Source organism: Mugil cephalus, chromosome 12 (genome assembly GCF_022458985.1).
Source record: "Mugil cephalus isolate CIBA_MC_2020 chromosome 12, CIBA_Mcephalus_1.1, whole genome shotgun sequence".
In the NCBI taxonomy this organism is placed as follows: Eukaryota; Metazoa; Chordata; class Actinopteri; order Mugiliformes; family Mugilidae; genus Mugil; species Mugil cephalus.
Genome location: NC_061781.1, coordinates 16,030,744 through 16,056,461, shown reverse-complemented (window position 1 = coordinate 16,056,461; position 25,718 = coordinate 16,030,744). Strand labels below are relative to the sequence as shown.

Here is a 25,718-nt window from a genome sequence, read left to right as displayed (position 1 = left end):
CAATTAGGTGTCTCTGCACTAATGAGTTTTCTTATAGAGTGTGAGTATTTATGCAGAACAGGGCCACCAAGTGGCCCAAACATTTACATCCCAAGATTTTTAGCCACACGTTTCTTTGTGCAAGCTTTGAGTGCAAGAATCAAAGCATGAAATGCTAAACAGAATAACATTAGTTGACAAAAATTGTTTATTTCACATCGTATAGATTCATATAATTAAAAAAAATTATACAATATTTTCACAAAAATAGCTATTCTTCCCTACATATTGTGATGGTTGCAATAAATACACATAATTTGTTTTTGTTTTTTTCCACGACTTACAAAACACATCATTGATTTGACGTGGCGCTAATAAAACTGTCTGGAAAAGTGCTGCAAAAAGAGACTAGCGCCGTCTCTTTTCACGTGTTGCCTTCTCAGGGACTCGCGTGTCCTTAAAGTCAGCCCTGCTCCTCTCTACCACAGCAGTCTGTGGGAAGGGCTGTGGTTAGGGGGGTTTGGGAGGGGGGGTGACCGTCCTTCAGGTGGTCGCCGGTGGTCCTGATGAAACCATACGCGTGTGTGTTCATGGTCGACTGACAGACGCAGGTCAAGATGGCTGCTGGGACGTACCCAGCAGGTAGAGACACAGCAGGTTCAGCGCCACGAGGACCAACACCAGCCCAGTGAGAACCTTCTGCATCCACAGACACGTGTTCAGCTTCTGCTCCAGTCGTTGGCTGTAGTTCATCACTCGCATGAGCTGGTGAGAGAAAGACCGGTTTGAGTGAGCTGGTTTATCCACCGACAGAACAGAACATGTCAGGAACATGTCAGGCTCGTGACAAACGACCTGCAAATAAAGATTTTTTTTTTTTTTTTTTTGCAGAGACAACCAAACCTGTAGCTGGAGCTCGGAGACAATTAGCTTAGCTTAGCATAAAGACTGGAAGTAGGGGGAAAAGTGCTAGCTTAGATTTCACCACCCTTCAAAAAACACTCTGATTGCGTAATACTGTATATACACACACTCACACGCAAAAGTATAATTCTTTTAATGTTGGCTGAACCAGTTCGAGTCCATAGGTTAAACTAATTTAATAAAAAGGCTCCAGAGCTAAAAACAGACCCAAGAGTTCTATTGATCTTTTCATTTAATACCTACATGAAAGTATATGAGAATAGCTCTCAAAACATTGAACTGTTACTTTTATTTAATGAAACAGCTACATCTATCATTATATTAGATACTTACTGACATTCTTAATAAGTAAAAACTAACATTTTGAGTGCCCAATGGAAAACATTAAAATCTTTATTAGTGTGTTTTTCAATTATCTCTTAACGCTCAGGCAACCGTAGGGAAATTTTTGTCAATTTGGGAAAAAATGTTCCTCTTCATTTGGCTGTCACTTTGGCTGTGTTAGTGCATATGGCACAATTCTTTGTAACAAAGTCTATCTCTACATGAATTTGAAATTAAAAAAAAAAAAAAAAAAATTCTAATAGCGGGAAAAAAATGTCTATGTCCTAAAAAAATTATTTATTTTTTTTCTGCATAAATCTCTTAAACTACTTCAGCACTTTACAAAACTACCAAAAAATTCAATAATTTTGGGGAATTTTAACCCTTTAAATGCCAGTTTGATTAGTGGCAGTCTGTTGTTTTTATGAGAAAAAAAAAAACATGAAAAATTTTCCATAAAACTAATGGATGGTGACTGGGGCATTTTTTTTTTTTCAGATCAGTCTTGGGTTTTTATGTATCAGATTTAAAATTTACCCTCTTGTAACCTTGGCGGACAAAAATGTCCCATTGACTTCCGTCATAACTACATATTTTGATCTCTCAGGCACAATAAAATCATTCATTCTGCAATATCTGCTTTAAATGGCAGTTTGATTAAACAGATGCCTGAGGGTTAAGAGATTAAGCCTTCTTTAAAATAATGATAATTGGGGCTGAAAATACCGGCATGAAAACACATGCTGCAACTCAAAGATGATACGCAGCGCCGGTTCGAGGCCTCTCTTCGACCAGGACTCACCGACGTGTTTAATTCCTGCTGCCCGTTGGTTCCCGTCTCCACAGGGCTGTCCCTGAGAGGACACACTGCAGGTTTACCGCTCTCCAGGACATGGCAGTGCAATCTGTCAAAAGACACAACCTAATAAGCGGGGAGTATCAGGAGGGGGAATATGCAACCTTCAGGTCCGCTGTAATGAGAACCGTGCAGCAAGAGGCCATTACCAGGAGTGCACATATTCTTTCATTACGCGTTTAATAAGGCGCACTCATGCCCACCTGTGTTCCATGATTTTGGCTTTCGGTACTTCTTTCCAGAACTGTGCAAGCTCTTGTGATCCGTTATTGTCCATCTCTGCGGCCATGACCAAAAATCTGTCCTGCGGAGAAGCCTGGGAACCTGCACAAAACCATCCAAGGGGATTAATGCAAATAATCAAGACAGAAGTTGTTCCTGTTACAGCCTGGAAAGAACATCACATTTCGGCATAAAAAAAAGAAAAAAAAAGCTTTAAATCTCTCTATACAAAGGCAGAAAAGGCAAGAATTCAAATTTTCTATAATAAATGTATAAATATAAATTTAAATTGCCGTTTAAATCCATAAAAAACAACCACGGCTGACTTGGAAACGGTGGGGTATGCTCGTGTTAGATGCGACAGTGTTGGGACTCGGCATAAGAGCTGGGGGAAAATGCAAACCTAAAATAGGCCGTGCACGATTCTCCCGCGCCATCCTCAGCGCAGTGCGTCGTAACCTACAGCTGACACTTCGCCACTTGAAGGACACAAAACGTTTCAAGTGGCGCGGCGCCGTCAGCCGCTTGATGGGTTTGTTTTGGGGAGGTGATTCTTTTATCCCTCTTCAAATATGCATGTCAGTCGAAGAAAAGTGGCTGCCTGCACTTTGGGAAGGTAATAGACGGAACCGTTTGATTATTCTGAGGCTCAGCGTTAGGAAAAAATCTGCCCGGGAGTGAAGTGCGGAAGCTTAAGTGCAATACCTCCGTGTAAGGACACCACGATTTCCACTGAAGCGCCTGGTTCGCAGCAGCTGCTACTGGGCTTCACTCTGTACTTCTCAGGTGCTGTGGTCCGTACCTGTGGAGAAGCACAATTAGCAGATAACGGATTTAGAATGATTTCAAATACTAAAAAACGTCACATTGAGAGGCTGAAATCAGTAAATATCGGACCATATTGGTGATATCTGTGTTTGTTCCGTCATATTAAATTAATCAGTGTTCAGACTCACCTTGAAGGCCACATGATTTTTGGTCACGTTGCCCAAGATAATGAGGCATTTCCTCTCCGTGTCACCACAACCAAAGCTGAGCTCCTCCGAGGGGCTAAAGTGGGAGGCAGAAAGAGAGCAACAGGAAACACATTAGAAACCTGAGGCTCGGGCCTCGGCGCATTAATCAGATCAGGCTTTTTATTCACCACATGTTTTGCCATTTCGCTCGTACACAACTTATTAAAACAGACCGGACTGCTGCATTTCCTGTGTTCTGTATTCCGTGTGGTGGGATTACCCCAGGACCCGGAGCCTTTCCTGCTACGCGTCATGAGTTCCCCCCAAGTACAACAGTGTTAGTAGCGACATGTCGCAGCTGAAACCTAGAATTACCAACGGGACAGGCTGCAGTTTACAGGCTGCATATTCGAAGGAATCTAAGAAGCTCGCTAGAAACCGTTTTCATGGTGACCTTTAACCTTTCTAGATATAAATGTCTGTGAAACTTTGCCATAAACAGCAAATGAATTCTTGAGTTACAGCCAAAAACATATTTAGTCAGAGCAACCTTTGGTCCCCAATTACTAATCAGTTTTTTTTTTTGGTGTTGTGACAACTTTGAAGCAAATGCCTTAAAGTATTCTCGACACATTGTGCCGGCAAGAATGACGAGTACAGCGAGTACAATATGCATAATACCAGTCAAACTGTGGCAAGACACACCCGCTAACTGAAACCCATTCCAGGTGACTCATTTACTGGGCTACACAACATCAAATGTGTTCTCTTCACAGCTTCCATGTCTTCTGTGTTAATATACAAAACCACAATGCCTCCAGTCATGGTCGTCTCAAGTGCAGAGGCATGAAAGAACAACAGGATTCGAAAGCAGGATATTGTTCGCCACTTCTTAAGATTATTACAAAATTGAAAAATCTGGAAGAACATCAGCAGCTTGCAGGCTGAGCTTTCACAAGGGGAAACTTTTACAGTCGTACTTAACAGCCGCACATTTGAAGGTAGATTTATATGACCCTCAGTGCGCTGCAGGTCACTGGCTTTCTGACGTAAAATGTGTTTTTTTTTAAGCAACACACTCTGATAATGTTTGGGGATGTGTAGGAGACAGTAAAGGTGATGTGAGCGCAGTGCAAAGAAATCTAGAGCTGAAGCAAACCTGCGGTTTAAAATCTAGACGTGAGGCGATTTGCTTCCCTTGTTGATTTTGATGAGCATCCAGTTTTTCTTCTAACAAAGTTTGCAACAGTTTAATTTGCGATTTGTTAAATTTGGCCGGGGTGCACAGCGAACCCTTTTTCACACTGGGAACTGAAAACTTATTATTTTATCCACTTTGTACGCATAAAGCGTCTCATTGATGCAGTCTGGCTGTGTTTCACGGGATCTACTACGTCCCCGCTCTTCTCCCCGGTAAAACAGCTGTAGAGTCGGCCACTCGCTCGAGCTCCCACTGAGTCTTTGGGCTCTAGAAACCTTTAGCGAACACTAGATCAAAGACCCCCACGCTCCCTTATACAAGCCCCCCAGCCTCGAATTAAGGCTAACGCAGCTTTGGCACATAATTGCATTTAAGGCTCATTTAAATCCGTTTATCACTATAATTCACAGCCCAGAGCCGTCGAAATCCTCACATCAAAGATCTTTTCCTGAAAAACAAACTCAGCTGACATTATTCATGAAAGCGAGGGATAATATCACAAACACACGCACGCACGCACACTGTATGAGGTAAATACACTGCTGCTCATTTACCCAAGAAACAACCAGATCATTAGGTGATTGCTGCACTGCATCTGAGGTAGGCATCCATTTGCAATTCAGTGAAGGATCAATTAAAACACATGATGTACTCGACGACATGTGTAAGAGCCAAGGAGAGCTCCTTCCTTCAAGGTAATTGATCATTAGCCAGTGGTTCTCTCTAATTAGCGTGGCACAGGTAATAATTAACACCGCCAACTCGTGTGCGCTCAAAGAACAATTGACTGGAAGCATTGTTTTCCTGACCAAGTGTGACCCGATCAATTGGGATATACAGGTACACACACACATCAATAATGTGGCTTTAGGCTTTGAGTCAATACGCGAAAAACAACAATTTTTTTTCCCCGCCCAATATGTACAGAGCCTCATCATGCACGAGGTTCATCGATACACACCTCGCTGAGGGATCGACTGTGTAAATATGGACAACGCAGCCCCACTTCCTCGCATTGGCCAAACTGACGCTAGCATCCCGGGGATACGGGCGGCGGCGTCTCGTGAATTTGGAGCCAGATCTGAGCCAGTCTGATCGGTACGGATTTGAGAGTGGATCCAGATCAGAGCCGCTATAACGATGACCCCGATCACACTCCCACCAGACTCATTTGTGTTTTCGTTTATTTATTACTGCGCTGCAAGGAAGTGTTAAATTATACACTGTACTTTTGTTTCCTTCTTTTTTTTTTTTTTTTTTTACAACTGTCATGGTTCCACAGCGCCGCTTTACGGAGTGGTTGGCATGGCAACCGGTCACATGTGTCACATCCTGTTTCTTTAGCGTCAAATAACTTAAAGAGTAAAACAAAACGTATCCAAAATCTTGACACTTGAACATGCGTCAACATTATATTAACAATATTATATTAAAATGAAAGAAAAAATGTATTTTAGTGTTTTAGTTTGGCCCAAGTACCATCTACTAACATGGAGCAGGTGGAGCTTCAGAGTCGTATATTAGAGAAAATCTGGTCAACTAGGGAACGGACTGTCTGAGCTGTCCCGCTATGCTGATTAGTCCTAAGCTGGTCACATGCTTCATGGGCGCCATGTTAAGTACATCTAACCAATATTCTAGCGTGCTAATGTTATAATGATAATACTAAATAACAGTAAAACAAGTTTAATTTTCACTATTTCTAATTTTTCTGAGTAGTTTCAAACTTTTAACAGCGATGGATGAACACGGGAGGCTGAGGAGAAGGTAAACACAGCTCCATGACTGATGAGGTGATTGGGCTACAAAGCATTTTACAGGCTCATTTAAAATATTCAAAGTAAGTGGACGCTGGGATATTTAAGGGCCTTGTGCGTATTGACAGACGTTGGCAATAACATTTATAGCATAACATCGGCATTTAATGGTGAAAATAAGCGATTTATTTCAAAATAGCACAACCGCCCCATAGAATCACACTGCAGACTCTTCCCTCCAATGTATCCAACATGGTGCCCATGGTTTGAGTTGGCCAGACTCTCTCTAATATACGGCTTCACTTTAGAGGAACAGTTCAGCCTCCATATTTATACAGTCTATGCTTTGAGGTGTAAATTTATTAGTTGTCCCTGATTAAAAGTAATATTCTTTATAATTATGTACACAAATCTTACCATTATGAAGGTCATAACGTTAATTTTTTACTGTTTTAGTTAGGTCTACTTAATATACCGCTAAGTGTACAATCATTAGAAATGAAAACTTCTGAAGAAGCTTTTGGAACAGGCAGACATGTCGGGAACAACAGAGGATGATCCAGTTCTGGGCAACAAACCACTCGACCTCTCTGGGTTCAGGTCCCGCGAACACAACTCTAATTGCAGCACAAAGAAGCTGGTTTGTTCAGCTTCAGTTGGGTACAAGTGCAGGGCACGTCTCACCTTTTGTTCGGTTCAATTAGATTTAAATCCAGAGTGTTTATCCAAGTAATGCAGTTAATTCAGTCCTCAGTGAAAGATGCCAAGCTAATTCCAGTACAGCCTTAACAGTTTCTGTTTACAGTTGAGCAGGTTTTTACAGTGTTTTTTTTTTTTTTTTCAGTTTGATTAAAGGAGTTCTAGTTTTTCATTTTCCCAGTGGGTGTACTTCTATATCAGCTGGTGAAAAAGCTGACAAATGAACGCTTGTGCAAAAAAGCCGTTCGAAACCATATTATCATGACAGTTCATAGTATATAGTACTCTGGTGCTCAGATTTTGTGATATTAGAAAACGAGATATGTGATTTTGACTAAACAGCATTGAAAAAAAAAAACAATCAATGTATTCATTTAAGCAAATAGTTTGGTAATTGGGTAACCATGGAAACAGGCATGCATGCCAGCATGTGAGTACAGGGATATTCCCAAGTCAGAGGAGAAAAGTAACACTGCTGTGTGTTGAGACCGTGTCAAACTGAGTGCAATTTAGCAGTTCATTAAGTGTATTTGGAAGAGGCTGACAGAGCAATTCCACTGTAGTAACCCCCTCCGAGAAGTAACACTAATATTTTCTCCGCAAGCACATGACCCACTGCTAGCGACCAGAATATCATAACCCCATTTGGGTCAAAAGCGCTCGTGATACAGGAACAACTGATGCCAAAGCTGTCAGACTGAATTGCTTCATAGCTACTCCTCTAGCATTATTATTTTATTTTTTTTAAAAAAGGACTGGTGTTAGGCACAAATATGAAGCCAGGAAGCACCATGGACGTCATTCATTCAATCACTCTCACAGTCATCTATCCAATGATTGAGACTTTCTTAGTACACTTCACATGCACATGAAAAAAACAAATTATTGCCTTAATCCGACTTTAACTGGACAACCACTCGAAATCGAAGTTCTCTTTATCTGATTAAGATGCAAAGATAATGCGACGGGCATATACATGCCTAATTGGACTTAAACTAGACAACACATGTGTGCGCATGCTCCACAACCGCTGCACTCGCGTGTGACCCCGGAACAAAAACATCCAAGAAAGCCAGTTGCAGAAGAAGATGGTAAACAGAGTCAGTGGAAGAGCCACCTGAGGGATAGAGTGTATCTCATCTGAACCATAAGTAGCGCCCACATTACGTATGAGATTAAAAAAAGCTGTACTATTATTCATCTTGTTGTTTGAAATGCCTGTCTGCTTCGTTAGACTCCGGTTGGTGGCCGTATTAACCAACTGAAAGAAAACACATATCGCCACCTAGTGTGGAGGAGGACATGTTACCCATCGTTATTCGATTAAGCTATGCATGTAAACGCACTGACTTAAATCCAACAACGTCAACCTGGGGCCAGAGTAAAGACAAGGGATCACCTGAGTCAGTATGAATTGATCTTCTGGGAGAACGTGACCGTCTGTCCCAGGTGATCCATCTAGTAGTCATTTAGACAGAACCACAATCTATATCACTAGCATGGGTGAAACAGACAAAAAAGAAATGTAGAGGAGATCTGCCCACTCATTTCACAGTGTTGAAACAACTTCTCCAATTTCTAATATAAAAATGCAGCAATGATGAATTGTGAAAAGGCGCATGGGGGCTGATGACACAACGGAGGAGGCTGAGCTGTATGACCTACCTCACATCGAGCAGAGTGCCCTTGAAGGTGGTCAGCGGCTTCCTGGCTCCTTTGGTCCTGGGACATGTGTCTCCTCTGTCATTGTCCTCTGACCTCAAGCTGTCTTCCAGAAAGTTCACCTGAAACAACAAAAGACCACTTAATTAGTAACACGCACAGAGAATACCGATATGACGTGAAACCTTATCTGGTTCCTCTTCTGAAAATGAAAACGTATGACCCTTGCCCTTCAACACAGAGAAAGCTATCAGTTAATGAATGACTCGACAGCCATTGGTTCTGATTATTAAATTGTGAAATGATGGTGAAAAGCTATGTCACCGAAATAGAAAGTACTTTTTTTTTTCCCCTCTAGTGGTGACTCCTGACCCATGTTCCCAGCGGAACAGAGCGAGCGCACAAGAACAAGCAGCATGTCCGGAACCAAGCGACAACGCGGAACAAAAACAACCCACAATCTCATGACTTTTGACAAAAAAAAATAAATAAATAAAACCCTTTGTTGGAGGTAGTTTAGCGCAGTGAACTTTTGAGCAAAACAGCCGTAAACTTTGACTCAAATTATCCGTGGACAAACCACAAGACGTTGTCCAAATAACAGCTGACACGAAATAGGGGAAACCATTGCGTTGATGTCAGCGATTTCAGATAAAGTAGGTCAATTTGGGAAGTGGATGCTTTCAGTGTTACTGGCGGACATAATAAAATAGATGAGTAGGGGGCGGGGCAAAGGTGACCGAAGTCTGCATGTGATAGGGACATTTATGACTCAAGAGGGGAAGGGTGTAATTTACTGGGAGGAACAATAAACGTCGTCTTAACTCAGTGGCGTCTGCCACAATGAAGACATCAAAAGATTGTCAGTTGCTGATGAAATGTCCATTTATTCACCATTTTTAAAGCGCAAACGTATCACAATTTAGTAATAACGTGAGTAGAAAAGGCTAACAACATTTCAAGAAGACACTTTATGACGCAATTTAGTGAATTAAACAGTTTAGAGTTAAACATACAATCGTTGAGCTGACGTATTTTAAGCCAAACCCAAACAACAAACTAATAAAAACAAACACAACTTCAGTTATCATGTACATAGAAATAAAAGACCACATTAAAAAAATATCTAACGTGACAGAACTTTCAAAATTCCTCCTATTCATTTTGAATGAATGAACGCATGCATGAACGGATATTAATATGAAATGTAAAGATAAGGAAATTAGTGATGACTTGAAATGGTCATAATGAGGAGTGTATTGATCTTACAGTACATATTAAAAGGAACAACACAAGATTGTCGACTTGATTAGCACTCTTAGTTTGGAGATTTGGTAAAAGTGTTAGAGTTCAAGGCACAGATGGTTTTAGAAGAAAAGTTGCCTCAAAAGCAGGCACGATTAAAGACTTAACGCTAAAGGTTAATAACTTGTCTACTGTAATATAACAGTAATCATCTTAGTATTTTGAAATCTGAGGTTTAGGAGATACAAACAATGTAAAAATGTCACGACTGAGCTTCTCCCTCTCTCTAATTAGACTGTGAAATAAGTGTCCTGCTTAGTTCACCGTCTACATGACACAGTGCAAATGAAAAGCTTCCCATTATTAAATCCACATCCCTCAATAACAAGGTCAGGAGTTTTGTGTTTTTTTTTAAACAGAGGGGCAAATTGAAATGTAAGGTCCAGGACATGCCCAGGGATGAACATGTCAAAGTGGGCGCTGGGGACGTCAGTCGGCTGACTGGCAGTAATTTGAGTCACGCGAGTACACCTGTCTTTCCAGCCAGCAGAAATCTTCTGGACTCTGAGATCCTTCATTGTCTTACCACCTCCAGCCCTTGTTTCAAAACAGAGAGAAAGGCAATTAGCTTCCAGAAGCCGTGGTGTTACTGGTGCAGCGCTTCCTGGAATCCAGAAGAATTCAGGTCAGGTCGGATGATGGGTGGTGGTGGTAACGGACGGGACGACAAGATGGATCACAAGCAGACACACATGTACTGAGGAATGTGCTCAGACTGGCTTCAACTGTGAGTTACAGTATAGTTGGTCGCCTTCCAACCGACACCAAAGCCTTGAATTGAAGATACCACAGAGTGGAGTTCAAGTTTCCAGACTCCAGTTATAATAAGAGTATAATAATAAGATCTTAATCTGATGTTAGAAGCTGAATAATCATTAAAATGATTTTAATCATGGTGATAATTCCGCCTTCAGACTTGGACAAACTAATAAAGGCACAAGACCACATGACAGGTGTATTCAGACACGTCTATATATTAAATAAAGTAACGTCTTCTCTGCGTTCGAGTTTGCATCACCTCAGGGTGATTGTGTAACTTTCATTTGGCGAGCCTGAAAACTTCCTCTTTCCCACAGGGCTGACTCAAGTGTTTTGACATTGAGTCCAAACACCTCAGAGGACCGTAGTTCCTGTAATAACACAGGGGCGGAAAACAACTAAATCAAATAACGGTGTCAAAGGGAGATACACTCATTCGCCGGGGTGTTAAGGAGAGCGAGTTCATGCCACTCTCAACGAAAAATACGCCAGTAAGAGTGGGGGTAAGAGCATTAACAGACTCCAGCCTTGTGCCAGCAGATTACAGTTTAGACTAACAAATGACTTATTTGCATATCACCGTTTTGTACATCTAAATCTGTTGTGCATAACCAATGTGGTATTTACGAACAATGGGAGCACAGTTTGCTCGGAGAGGCTTAGGAGGCTCAGGGGAGCAGCTCTGCGTGACATAGCAACGCTGGGTCTCTTGAGCAGATATAGGTTTTTTTTTTTCCCTATAGACAGCCGGCTAAAATATAGGTTGTGCTACCTGGAAAATGGACTTCTGTGAATAACAGCTGCAACACATGCAACATAAAAAAAAAAAAAAAGCTGAAAAACACATGCATCACTGTTCAACAGGGTGTCCTGATACCGAGTTGCTCCTGAGACGACTCGCTAAATACCCACCCATCTATTTTCATGCTAGAAAAGAAGCAAAAAAAAGATCATGAGGTGGGGATGTTCTTGTAAAAGAGTGGGCAGAATCTGTGACGAAAGCTGCGCCCCCGGCAACCGGTGTGGACTTTGGCGGCGCCGCCAACATATTGGGCCCGCGGGGTTGTTCCAGTGATAACGCCGCGCTGCTGCTGGGGAACAGGAATTCAGCTACAATGTGGAGGGGCTTAAGTTTACAGATAACCCCCGCGGACCACATGAGAAACTGAGAGACGTAATGTGGTTTCTGCGACGCGAGAGCGGCTAAATAGATTCAGAGAGTCACCTTCACAGAGCTTAATGGTTACCATATTAGAGCATTACTTGCCAGGAAGCCGGACATGCTGGAATCGCGCTCAACTTGCAAGAGAAGAGGGAGAACGAATATCAATAATATCTAGTCTGAAATGCTGCGGCAATCAGAAAATAACCATGCTCAGCTCCCGGCAAATGTCAAAGCAGTTATTAGCACATTAGTCGTTCTAACTGTATTAGTATCAACATCAGCAACAACCCATCTGTATTCAGACAGAGAGTCGCACCAAAGAAGCCACAAAGAAGCCGTGCCTGCTGCCGTGTGTCGTCCAGAGGTGACAACATTTAAACAGCTCATCTACCTTCCTGAACGATTAATAACGACCGGATAGATATAAACTGTACCTTTTTGGGCTTTGCCACAACATCAGAGTTGAAGCTGGACTCAAGGGCAGCTGTGCCCTTCGCTTCACCCTCTTTGTTCTCCGTCTCATCCTCGCTAACAATAGGTCCGTTGTCACCGATGGGCGTTTGGAAGTCGTCGTCGGGAAGAGGCGGGTAGCTATACTTGAACAGGTCCTGGAACACAGCCAGACAATTTACATCACTACAGGCACGGGCCTCATATAGTGCGTTCATTATCATCCTGAATTAATATGTGAACGCCTTTGACAGTTGCAGTTACAAAAAAAAAAGTTAAATAATAATGCTCTCTTAAGTATTTAGTGAAATGACAAAGCGCAATTTCTCCATCCCGGGTGAATGGACGAGTGTACGCTGATGATGTTCCGTTTTCATTGTTTAACTGCTCTTAAAGATGAGCTTAGGTATTTTATAATCAATACAAATGCCACTAATAAGACCAACGACAATATATTATGTACATGCTAAAAACAGGATGTAACTTATAAAAGGAATCATTTCACATCATTACACAACACACTCGTATAAATAATAATAAAAACTTGTATAATAATCCAACACATAAAAATAAATATGTACATATTGGGGATATAAGAACATACCGTTCCACCCATGTGAGGTGGCAGGTACTCGGGGCCTATGTAATTCAAGATTTCAGTTCTGGATGCAAACTTGAGTTTGCTGATGGCTTCTGGACCCAACCACGTCTTCACAATCTTCCACGCAGCTGTAAAGAAGAGACACGTTTTACACCTGAGATGTCACAGAGAGTCACATTATATATTATTATATAAGTGTGATTAAACATAAAATTTGTCATTTAGACTCACCATTCATGATCCAAGGCATTTCCACTATGATCATTTTGGCTGGAATGAGGGAAAAAAAAATTGCCAATGAGATTTGTTTCCAAGGTTTGAGAATATAACGTGTGAACGTGGATCGATATCAATCTTGCTTTTACAAGAACCTTTCTTACTTACATAAAAACTTTGGATAATATACTTTGAAGCAGTTGATGATGTACTTTACAAAGTCCATGTCCTGAAATAAAAATTGGAAAGGATAAAGAACACACAGTGATTTAGAAAGCAGAATCTCATAAAAGCCTTCAAGTACATAGTATGCTTTAACAAACAATTTTCACTGGGGAGAATGTTTGTTCTCTCAAAACCGCCTCTAGATCTGAAGTGACCCACTTAACATTAAATGAAAATTCATTACAAGCTCCTCTTAATGATCCCCAGCACAATCTCTCCGACATTCTGTCTGACAAAGTCTTTAGGACGTTATTCAGCTAATTTTTTGCGAAATTCGTGACATTTTTATTTATCTTTCATGAACAATTTGCAACATAGACAATTATCCATCAAGCGCTTGCATTTTTTCAAGACAGTCTAAGTTGGAAAAGAGCAAATGTCTGAGAACTTAATGCGTTTTCGCCACACATACATAATAAAGGGCTTCTGATTAAGGCATTTTAGATACAACATTAATATTGCAAATCTAAAAATAACAGGGTGAAATGTTCCGCCATGCTTGAAGTCATTTCATGATAAATGTTCACCATACAGGTTCATGTTAACTGAACATCATCAGAGAAAAAAAGCCAATATGTCAATAGAAGCAGCCCTTATACCCTAGCAAGCCTCTATAATTGGCTAGAAGCCTCATTGCTATGCAGGAGACTCACTCCCAAACCTTAATGAGATCATATGGGCTAACCTTGCTCTGGCTCACACTGTGGTGCAACAGGCCTCAGTAGGGCTGCTTTACCAACTGATCCTATAATCTACTCATTTTACATTTCAGTTGAAAATCTATTTATTCTTTTAGGCTTGCTCGTGTAACTGTTTTGTATTTAATTGAGCAATTTCTTCAGAAAGGAGCCGAACCAATGGAATACACCGACTCCGTCGACGAGCTAACAGCGCAGCGGGTCTAAGGATTAGACAGCCCACTCGAATTGACCATCGGGATTTAAAGGTTACTTTAATCTCCAAAGTGTAAAACCAGTGAGGAGCAGCAGGCCCTGCAAGACCACAGCTCAGCTCGACAGCATCGCGGCGACAGTCGCGGAAAAAGTCATTTTCTAACCCGAGAAAACGCAACACCAGTTCTGAAAAATCAGCATTGAGATTAGGGACATGAATTCGGGAAAGAGCTCAGTCGTAAAATTACAAAGGACTTACTATGTTGCTGAGGCCGGATTCTGTCATATCGAACACAACAGTGAGCGGCATCCCAGGTTCTTTCTTCGCGTAGCGCTCCAGCCAGAAAGCCACATACTTCTTCTTGTCCATGATCGTCTTTGCATCCTTTACGTGTAGCTTTACCTTAAACCAAACTAAAAAAGGAAAAATACATTTTTGTTTGGTTATGTTTTTTTTTTTCTACCTTTCTACATTATAATTTCATTTAACCCATATTGCCAAAACATAAAGACTGGCTTATAAGTGTATAACATTAAAGTTCCCCACATATAGTTGACAAATTCAAAATAATGTGTGCATACAGAGCTTGTTGCCCTCTTTGTCATAGCCATGGAGGTAGACGGCCCCAGTCTCGAACATCCATTTGGGAATCGTGCTCTCTTGAATATCTGAAACGCACAGGAAGGAAGAAGCTGCGCTGTCAAGTGGTATTTATTCTCATCCAAAGCATAACTACACAAAACATAACACTGAAGGGAGAGTGTAGAAAGGCTACCTGTTTCCTTTATCTTTAAGAATCTTTTTCTTTCTGCGAGTCTCATAACCAAAACAGATTGAAAATAAAACTGCGTTCAAGCTTAGTTCATCAAGAGGAAGTCACTCGGTTATCATGCAAAAAGTTCACGGTTGTGGAACCCAGTTTCCTTAAACTGGGCCTTCCTGAAACTGTCAGAGTTGACAGAAAATAGCACTTTTGTCATCAACCCTTTTCAAAAGATTTAACACTAACACTAGCATACAGACAGAGTCATATGGCACCATGTGGTCATGGGTAATTACTCAAATAAATAAAATTTCCCCAAAAACAACAGTTTGACAAATTTAATTTGCTGGATTCAGGACCAACAAACAGCACCTCTGAGAAATACTGAAGAGAAACAATGGGGGCTGTTCTCAGGGTCAGCAGCATGTATGGAAATATGGGTGTTTAACACACAATGACAGCTCTGTCTGGATTCATCCCAGAGAGGCACAAAGACAACCACTGATCTGTGTAGTAAGCTTGGAAACCGCTCAATGTGGCAACATAAAATTTTTTTCCTTTTAGGCAGGGCTTGATATTGAACTTCAAAAGCTGGAATGGTGCACATTTAAATTTTGTCCAATTCCCTAATCCCATTTCTAATTCAGGACTAATTTATTTAGACGAGTGGAGCTGATCCACACCTGTTATGAGGTGGTAAAGTTATGCCATGGCGTCTTACCATTCACACCAAATTCTTTTCTCCACTGGAGACTCTCATCAATCATTTTCAAGGCATCGTCAACCACATACATCCTCCACGTCAGATATCCCTCCACGAGGGCATCCTCTTTTTCAAGCCTTTCCACATCCCTGGAGTCATACTTCTCCGCTGAATCTGCAAACACAAACGTAAAAAAAACGAATCACATGACATTCAAAGGGTCATGGTTTCACTTTCCTCCACAATGGCTTTCATGATCAAACCCACATTGTCCTTGATGAGCAGTCAACTCCGATCAAGGCCACTGTCTATTGATCTAAACTGCTACTTGTAGCGGCTAATGTAAACAAATGCTGAAGCTTGCGTGTGCTCTGAGCATTTAGGTCAACATGCTGCCAACATGACGCAAAGTGAGAGTAACTAGTGGACGCGTAACTTTCATATTTGAATTCATGTAAACTGGGTGACAATGACACACACACACACACACACACACACACACACACACACACACACACACACACACAAATAAAGTTAACCCGAGGGCAGGTGCCTTGTGGGGAGTCAATACCAGCAGCTTCTGTTACCTTGCAGCAACTCATTGTTGAATCTCTGCCTCGTTTCCTGAATTTTCTTTTCGAGGTCCTGTCAAAACAAAGTTCGCTCCCGTCACATGTGTATTTGGTTTTAACTGTAAGAAAGACAAGGAAGGCGAGTGTGTTCAAGAGGTCTTTACCTGCTCTCCTTCGTGCGGATCAAGTTCAGCCATATTCAGCTATGCCCGGGTCTGTGGCAGTTCCGTGTTCAGGCAGCTAGTTAGTTACTCAGCTAGCTGATGTTGTTCTGATGAATCAGTGCCGAGTGTGCAGCTGACGTCTAGTCGCTGCCATTTTGGCTCCGGTCGTGACCACTGGCTCCACCTCTACGCTGTTCGTTTCGGACTGAGCGGGTGCAGGAAGAGTTGAATTGTTTTCAAGGTCCCAGCAAAAGTATTCAGCTAATCGTTCGCACAGCTGGCTCGTTTAAACACAGAGCTGTCAAACCGCACACATTAGCTTAATCTCGTCGACTCACTGTTGTTTACCAATCCTCTTCACCCACAATGCACCTGGGCTAACAGGAAGCGTTCAGTTTAATTTGGCGCGCTACTTCCAGTGTTTACAGTTGTGTCAGTGTGTGACACGTTGAACACGAGTAAATGTAGCAGTTGTCTGTATTTATATCCACTTGTAACACGCATGACACTTACGTTATACTCTACTAATTAGGAATGCCGTTTGCGTAAGACGTAAATAAGGAGGAATCGAACTTTAAAGGAACCCGGAGACTTTCCAAAACATAATGGAGAGCTTGTGCTCGGAAGATTTGCGTCAAAATCCCCACCGGCTTTCACTGTGTGGAAACGTAATCTTGTTTGACTGTGAACGGGCGTCAAACACGAAAGATAACGAAACAACCGAGCTGACGTTCCGCCGGCTTTCGTTTAGACGGGAGGACAACGGGTTCGTGAAGGCAGCAGACGGGGCGGCTGTCATCAGCCGCAAAAGATCAGCTCATGTGGACATCGTGAAATGTAAATGTGCCGTGGACGTCCAGAAGAGAGTCACGGCACCGTGTGTCTTACTGACAAAGAAGGGCGAGAAAGGAAAAGGCTTTAAGTATAGTCTCCTCTCGCTGAGCAGCTCAAACCGTCTGGAGCACCGCTTTGACTTTAAAGTCCCCTATGAAATAAATGAGAACGTGGACATCCTGCAGGGCCCCACAGTGTTGTGGACCCATGAGGAAAGTGTCTTTTACGCATCTGTGCAGACAGGAGGGGTTAGACAGGTACCCGCCCGGTTGTCCCACTGTGTTGTGGGAGAACTCCCCTGCCACAAAGGACAGACATTTGTTCTTGGGCTCCAAAGCAACTCAGAAATATGCTTCAAGTCCACACGGCAAGCACTCGGGTGTCTTGTCGAGGATGGACAAATGTTCGACGGTGCTACGATTTTACCTCCTCCCTATTTAAGCATCACAAAGTGCAGCTTGGTGCTCTCAGCTGACAGGTCAGGTGGTGTGCTTGAATGTGTGGTGGTTGCAGCAACTTCTAACCAGCAACTCGTTTATTGTGAGGGTGGAATAGTAAGAGACATATGTCAGCTGCCCTTTGAGCAACCTGAGAGTATTCAGGTGGTTCACGCGGGGAGAAATGGATGCCTGTTTGTCATATCCTCTCACCAGGGACAGGTCTGCGCTGTATGGAAGGAAACGTTTCAGGTATGTAAAACTGCAATCTCATTATCAGTGGATTCTTTTTTGTGAATACACTCTCATTGTTTTTTTTTTTTTAAACGTTAAACACTCCTCTCCAGATAGCCTCCCAGTGGTCAGGTGTCAGCTCCGTCCACGTGGACGACTTCCTGGGATGTGGAACGGACCAGATGCTGCTGGTATTTAAGGATCAAGGTGCAGCAGAGCAGCCTCTGGAAAGGTTCCTCATAACCGACCTCTGTGGCATTTCATATTCCGTAAGACATACTCATTTATCTTTTTTGTTTTACTGGTAATTGACAGTTGCTCGAAATTCTGTTTATAACGAGCAAAAAAATAAATAAAAATGACGAAAGAGGAGCACAGTGACTAATTGGAAATACTTTTTTTTCAGCGTGGCCAGGACAACGATGCACCAAAGATAACCCCTCCTCCACCAGAGAACTATCTCCTCACTCTTCAAGCTTTAGAATCCAGACTACAGGTGAGATTTTATACTGGGTCGGGGGCAGCAACGTTAAATCTTCCAGCCTTATGATGGAGGACTGGTCAGTCATAATGCTAAGATGAGATGTAACTTTACTGATCCCTCGTATAGTAAGTAAATTTAGAAAAGGCACGTGAAGAAGGACGTTTCCGTAAACCTTCGCATCAAACGTTGTTTACAAAGTGGATCACGATTGAATAATAGATGACAAGTATGTGGGAAAAATTGATAGAAATATTTAAAAATGGAAATGTTAGTTTGTAGAGAGTATGTGCAAGTACATTAACTTTGGCATTTGTGTATAATATAGACACACAAAATAAATGCATTCTCAGAATAATAGAAACAAATTAACAATATGACAAACCACAGCCTCCAAAATGAAAACACCAAACAAATTCATTCATTTTCCTGAGTGAACCCAATTGACTGGCGAGAAGAGTTGTATTTGACATAAAATAGATTGCAATATCAATTTGACGTTGCACATTCACACGTCATATTGTGATGTATATAAAAATTGTGGGGAAAAAAAAGAAATGGATCTGTATTGCAATTATCATTTAAACTACTGTCCAGTCGTGTTATTCTACGTAACGACCTGATGGTGGTGTTTGTGTGACATCTCAACTTAATTTCTGCCTCTCAACATGTGTTCATTTTTTTTTAATATATGCCGTCAATCACACATGATTTGTGATTCAGAGCGGACTGGCCGTGCTTCAAGAGCTACAGCGAGAAGTGAGAGTGAAGGACAGAGTTTTACAGCAGTCGGTGCAGGCCCTCACTGACGTGGTCTCAGAAAGAGAGGCTGTTCTCACCCATCCTGAGCAGGTGAGGTCCATGAAAAGAAGTCGTACATTAGCAATCATGATATAAAGAAGCGTTATGCTGTGTTACAATACTGGCCTTTTTTAGTGGCCTGGGAAACCCCAACTATTTTATAAGCGCATCACAACATGTTTGCTCTCATTAGAGAAAATGTAAAATCAGTACAAGAGATTCTGTGTTTATAATTTGGATGTTATCTGTTTGCGGTAGTGATGACCCCATCAAGTTTTCTTTTTTCAATCTTAAAGATTGTATTGGCCGATTTCAGTCCACTTCAGTTCTTCTTTAATTACAATTTTTTTTGCATGTTTTATAAATAAACTAAATTTTACTCCCACTGGTGATTCATAAATGCTTTTCTTATCTTAACTGTACCAAGTAGCTCTGCTATGCATTAAGACAAAAACGCCACCCTTCAAGCAATTTTTAATTTAAAACAGTTAATCGTTTTAAAAACGTGTTGATCGGCTCAAACACCAATCTCACATTACCAATTGGAATGTGCTACATTCAATTAAAAACTTTAATTGTTTTAACTGAAACCTACATCTCAAATACTCATTTTCCCAACGGTGCTACAGATTTTTAAATAACGTTTTAAAAGTCCGCTCCATTTGTGCCTAAATGGCTGTTCAAGCTGAAACGTCTGACGTAAACTGCTATTGCTGTCAATGCTGTCAGACACTTGTCGCGGCTGATTATAATCTTTGCACTTTCTGTCTAGGAGGGCCTTATTGCTCTGTGGGACTGTGAAGAAGATGATGATGAGTCAAAGGCTGATGCCTTGGATGACAAGATGCAAGTCATGCCAGCAGTGTCTTCAAAACCTCAAATTGACAAGCTGTGGCATCGCGTCACCGAGGACCGAGTGGTTGTGGGAGTGATACTAACTAGCGACGGCTCTTTGTAAACATTATTCACTTTTAAGTTTTTATGTGTGTGTGTAAATGTGCAGGTTGTGTGCGGCTAAAAAATGGCCAACTTAACATGAAGATATCCTGATAATCAGCAGGGATTCCTCTAAAATGCTCATTACAGAAAGTCTTGTGAGGCCTAATGAGTTCATCTGGTTGAGTGGAACCATGTGTGCATGGTAAAGAAACGGCAGTTATTAATGTGGCACTCCATATTTTAATCAAGCGAGAAGTACTGCTGTCCGTCTGTCAGGCCATATCGCTGCCTCTTCGTTAGATGCATCTGCCATTTGTTGCCGTGGTTAGTTCCCGTTGAATCGAACGCACGCACACACAAAAAAAAAACCACACAATTAAATCAACAAGGCTTTCTTTTAAAGGATTTTGTTTTTGCCTCTTTGATTGCCCTCCCCTCTAACCCCCCCCACCCCACCCATCCAACTTCAAGGCAGACACAGGGTGACGAGGTGGTCGCCATGGCAACACGTTTTTAATAACTCTCCGTGCTCCTTTTATGGGAACAAGGAGCTATCAGATTCCTCCATCTACCTGTTCTTGCTTTTTCATTTGAGAACATGGCAAAAAAAAACAAACAAAAAAAAAAAACTTCCACCACAACTGCATCATTTTGATCGGCGCACTTGTACTATAGATGAGATCTGGCCACCTGGAAATATTGGGCGTTAATCGGTGTGCCTGCATTCACGAGTGCATCTATTAAAACACACACAGTCGGGAGTTTTGTATCACATATCCAGTCACATTTCCCACCATCTATATCTGATACGTGATTGTTCGTGATGTGTTATTTTTGTTCCAGACCTGTGAGCAGTGTGAGCTTATCCATCCTGACAGAGGCAGGCCAGAGCTCAACGCCTGCAGTCATCCAGACCCAGAGCCAAGTGTTCTTGCTCCCTTCGCCCTGCCCCTCGCCACCATCCACCTCCACCTCCTCCTCCTCCGCCTCCTCCTCCTCCTCCTCCCGGTCTGCCTCCCTGTTCCTGGAGCCCACAGCCAAAAGAAGCAGGCAACACAACGCCAGCACAATCAATGATCTCAACACATGCAGACTGGCTGTGACTGCGGTTACCGAGCTGGCACTTCTGCTGAACTCTGGCCGTGTCAAGTGCCGTGTCATGCTCCATTACGTCCAGAGACGAGATGCTTTTGGCCTCGTGAGCCGCCAGGCACCGGCCGTCCTGCAGTGCGGTCGTGTCGTCTTAGACGTTCATAATGATTTCCAAACACAACTGCTGAAAAACCCACAACTCAAAACAGGTAAAATCGCAAAAAGCCTTCACTTGGCTTGAGGTTTTAATTCTGACGCTTGGATGTTTATTACTGTCTTCTTTGTTTGTCCAGATGAGGCCAGAGAGGACTTCCTGAGTCTGTTGGCGGTGCTGGACTGCTGCGTCTTCCACGTCGACTCCCCTGATAACAGCTTAGGTGATATAAATGGCTGGATTCAGAAAAGAGTGGGTTGTGAGAAGATTGAAGCGAGCCCTGGGTATCTACTATTAAATTCTGCGGGACCATCTGCTCTCATGCTGCTGCGTTGGCATCAGATAACTCCTTTCCGCGGAGAACTGTCTGTCCATTCCAGGTAAATAATGTTTTATTCACTGAAAGGGTGCAGTCTTATCTTGGAACAAAGAAAACGGTGATTTTAACTAGAAAAAATGCTCGGACCTATTAGCGAAAACTCCACCGAGTACGTTACATTTGACCTTTTCATTCTGTTGTCTGTCATTTCCAGCATGTATTTCAGTATTCAGTGTCTACACGCGGAGGTGGGCACAGCTCAGTTTGTATTAATGGTTTTTAAAGTTGACGGTGCTTTGAAGTTGGCTAAGATGGATGTCAGCACAATATTCTGCTGAATATTAAAGAGATTAGGATTCTCTGGAGAGCAGAGCACTTAAAAATATAAATCTGGCAAATCAACTCCCATCTGGGTCCGGTTGTGAATCGGCTGACAACGACAGAAACGCTGCGAAGACTTCAAGAACTGTAACTTTTTTTCATGATGAAATAACAAAATGTGCGTCTACTGTTCCTTTGCAGCCACATCCAGATGCTCCAGTTCTTGAACTCACTGTTGGAGCACCTCCCTGCGTCCTGCTCCATCCTGCCGGCCAGAGGTACAAGAGGCCGGGGTACATCTCAAATATTTGCCGCAGCTTTGGAAAAAGAGGTGGTGTCACTCAGAGAGGGGGTGTCGGCGTTACTCTGCAAAGAAGACGAAAGCGAGGCAGAGAAGGGGAGCATCGATGACACTCCCGACCCAGGGTCTGCAGAGGGCCTCCGGAGGTGCAGAGAGGTGTGGCGGCAGGACGTGGAGAGGAGCAGGGAAAAGTTGAGCCCTCTGGTGGATGTGGGGAGGTATCGTAGGCTGGTCCAAAACATGTCTGGAGTCCAGCTCGATGGGGATTTGGCAGCTCTTTTAGACACTCGGAGGACTTTGCTCGGCTAATGTGCCTCCAGACTTGATTACTGTTGCAAATCCCGTCGCTAAGTCAATGATGCCAGGATCAAGGTTTCGGCTTAAAAGAATAGTTTGGATTCTTTGAAATGGGCTTGTCTGGCAGGGTTGGGGTTTTGTGTGTATTTGTGACCAGACGGTCGTTAGCACGCTCCCAGCAGCCAAGCCATGAACGCTTGTGTACAAGGTCAGAAGCAAAAAACATATTTTAGCAAGAAAATCAATAAAGCTTTGTTTTCCCTTGCATTAACATATGAATTTGGATCCAAATGAATGTGACGGCTTCAAAGAGAGAGACACATACCAATCAGCCACAACATTAAAACCAGTGACAGGTGAAGTGAATGACATCTCGTGATCCGCCGGGAAACTTTTAGGCTTGACGTTCGTGTGGACGTTACTTAAGACATGTGCCAACCACCTAGACCAATGACACCCCTTGATGTTCAGCATCCATCCCCAGCAGGATGCAGACACCACAGGACGCCCTAAGAAGGACCATGTCTATTCTCCAATGAGTCACAACAACTTCTTTTGGAGGCACAAGGGAGACCTGCACAATATTAGGAAGGTGGTCATAATGTTATGGATGGTCGACTGTGCTCCAGTTCCCTGTTAATAAAGGATGCGTAATGAAGTAAAGCCCTGATTCTGAATACAACATACCTTTAAACTGATGACTCGCTAATATTTCTTCAGTGTTTACTCTGAACTAGTGTCGTGCTGGCCACCACGCACTCGATGTAAAATACTGACTATGAATAAGGACCTCATACGGCCCTGCTTCAAAGAAACACCACCATCCCTTTCATGAAAACAGGGTTCTTCATATCCTCGCCCCCATTGGTTGTTTTCTCATACCCCAAGCAGGACCGTGTGCGTCTGGTCACTCAGACAGCCTCTTGGGGTTTATATCTAACCACTGTCTATTGCCGTGTAGAGCCTCAGCCCATTTCCATCACCTCTGGTTTTCACAGCCTTAATCTGATACTGTTGTGACACGGCTCTCTGCTCAGCCCGCTCTCTGTCTTCATGTCCCTTTAGAGGCTTTGTTATCAAAAACCCTCTTTCATGCCCGTAGCTGCTGCTGCGTGATATTCAGTCGGAGACAGAGATCGCTTTCGTCCCGCTGTGAGAAACTGTTGGCGTTATGAATAAACTCGCGGCGGATGAGGCTTTATAAATGTACTCGCCGGCTGTAGTTGACTGAAAGCTTTTAGTGGTACTTTCCCCCTCGTGTTTCAGTTATTTGACTGTGAAATGATGTAAAAAGGAAAAAAAAAGTCCCCGCATGCTCTTTCTCCTGCGACGCAGCGCATACTCTCGGCGCTGTAGCTACATTTCTCTTCATCCGAGTAAACATCAAATCCTTCAGTTCGCAGGACACACGAGGACTGTGCGGCTTGACCACTAGTGGCGACTTAAAGTGGATGGTGAGCGTTTCTCCTCCTCTTAATGGGAATTGAATCCAGTTGGTTCTGGGAACTACTCCATTTGTTTGTAGTCTGCGTCATTGCATCTAAATAACTAAATATATATAACAAATTTTCATGAGTGATTCCTAATGGGTTTCGTCATGACTTCAATGCTGCTGTAGGGTAATGAAGGCTTGCACAAGCAGGAAATCTATGGTGGAGTGTAAACAAAGCTCTGCAGCTCTGTTAACTAACTCAAAGTCGGCGACTGTGCAAGCTGATCACACACAAACTCTTTATTTTGCTCCTTTTGATGCCGTGCAAAAAGAGATCACCCCCCCCCCCCCACCCTCCCCTTGTTTTTTGGCTGTGATACAAACACCTCTGTCACTTCTAGCAATAAAAAAAAAAAAGAAAAAGAAATTTGAAACCTCTAGAGTAAATAACACCAGCAAATGCCCGGAGAGGAAATGGACTGCCACCCAAGTAAAATATATGCTTTGTCATCCCATTACTGCCCGTTAACTTCTATTCACCCTGAACGGGGTATGAACACTGCGGGGTTTTTAAACCTCTGCCGAAAAACCCCCGTTCTCCATAATGAGGAGGATACACAAGAAGTGATGGATCGCACATTCCTGCGTGTGGATGTCAGCCGTCATAGGCTCTGTTACATCTGTGTAGAAGCTTATTACTGTGTAGAAAACAAAAGTTATTTATGTGCTACACATGTGGTAGCTCAGACACACAGAGCACAACATTGAAACCACTGACAGAAGAAGCAAATAACATTGACCTTGATCTTGTGACAATCCAATTTTCTACTGGGAAACTTTTGGAACTGATATTCGTGTGTTACTTATACATGGACCACACACCTAGACCAGACTAGGCACCCCCCCACCCCATAGCAAGTATCTGTGGATTGAACCACAGACTCTCAACCCAAAGGCCGCCACTAACACCATTCTGTTAGACACCAAAGGACACCCTCAAAAGGTCCATGTCCAGTCTCTGATGAGTCACAACCTTGTTTTGGAAGCACAGGGGAGACCTACACAATATGAGGAAAGTGGTCATAATGTTGTGCCTGATCAGTGTAATGCCTCAAAATTATGACATAAACAGCAAAACCAAACTTAATAATGATAAAAGGTCTAATTTGCGTTTACTTATGTAATTAGTTCATTTTAACGAGCAGAAATGGATTTTTTCTCTAGTGTGTAATTATTACCATGATCCTACAGAAGCCCACAATGGACAAAGCAAATTGCCTTTTGTGATTTTGCATTGAAGCGGTAGCTTGAATGTGGTCGCACTGTAGCACTATTTGGAAGATGATTCTTATAATGTGAGCAGTTTGTGAGAAGAACCCAGATTTTGATCATGTGAGGTTTATACTTATTTTTACTGAAACAGGACGTAGAGCCGCATTAAACTAGGAAAATATCTGGCCTATCTCGGATGGAAATCACCAAAGAAACCCTGAATGCAGTGGGTTGTTTGATAGCTTTAATCAGAACACAGCCATAGGCATTGTTACCAACACAAATAATCCTTTTCTCTGTGTCAGCGCTGAATATTGAAATTGCTACGAGGGTTTAAATTTGACTTTTTGCACCTCAACTAGAATGAACCACAATCTTGGTGTCATCTATCTAAAGCAATACATGGT

General features: G+C 42.4%; 2 protein-coding genes across 2 annotated transcripts; one reads left to right on the top strand and one right to left on the bottom strand.

The window, feature by feature from the left end:
* Positions 1 to 169: 169 nt before the first annotated feature.
* mospd2 (motile sperm domain containing 2) lies at positions 170 to 16,737 on the bottom strand. The gene is made up of 15 exons (XM_047600951.1): positions 16,398 to 16,737; positions 16,249 to 16,306; positions 15,680 to 15,835; positions 14,777 to 14,863; positions 14,454 to 14,608; positions 13,245 to 13,305; positions 13,092 to 13,130; positions 12,864 to 12,988; positions 12,244 to 12,417; positions 8,584 to 8,702; positions 3,262 to 3,355; positions 3,011 to 3,107; positions 2,287 to 2,407; positions 2,030 to 2,132; positions 170 to 744 (listed from the first exon to the last, which is right to left on the bottom strand). Exons 1-15 carry the CDS (start codon positions 16,428 to 16,430, stop codon positions 592 to 594), a joined length of 1,575 nt encoding a protein of 524 aa, XP_047456907.1. The 5' UTR covers positions 16,431 to 16,737; the 3' UTR covers positions 170 to 591.
* A 198-nt stretch (positions 16,738 to 16,935) lies between these two features.
* fancb (FA complementation group B) lies at positions 16,936 to 22,878 on the top strand. Its single transcript, XM_047600950.1, has 8 exons — positions 16,936 to 17,920; positions 18,016 to 18,171; positions 18,309 to 18,398; positions 19,107 to 19,235; positions 19,957 to 20,138; positions 20,967 to 21,424; positions 21,509 to 21,749; positions 22,211 to 22,878. The coding sequence occupies exons 1-8, from the start codon at positions 17,003 to 17,005 to the stop codon at positions 22,617 to 22,619; spliced, it is 2,583 nt and encodes an 860-aa protein (XP_047456906.1). The 5' UTR covers positions 16,936 to 17,002; the 3' UTR covers positions 22,620 to 22,878.
* Positions 22,879 to 25,718: the final 2,840 nt, after the last annotated feature.

Coding starts and splice junctions, on each gene's coding strand:
- mospd2 (XM_047600951.1), bottom strand. CDS start 16,430: ATGGCTGAACTTGATCCGCACGAAGGAGAGCAG. Junction 3,108..3,261: donor AAAATCATGTGGCCTTCAAG/GTGAGTCTGAAC, acceptor GCTTCTCCACAG/GTACGGACCACAGCACCTGA. Junction 745..2,029: donor AGCAGGAATTAAACACGTCG/GTGAGTCCTGGT, acceptor TTCTCTCACCAG/CTCATGCGAGTGATGAACTA.
- fancb (XM_047600950.1), top strand. CDS start 17,003: ATGGAGAGCTTGTGCTCGGAAGATTTGCGTCAAAATCCCCACCGGCTT. Junction 18,399..19,106: donor CTTTAGAATCCAGACTACAG/GTGAGATTTTAT, acceptor TTTGTGATTCAG/AGCGGACTGGCCGTGCTTCA. Junction 21,750..22,210: donor GAACTGTCTGTCCATTCCAG/GTAAATAATGTT, acceptor GTTCCTTTGCAG/CCACATCCAGATGCTCCAGT.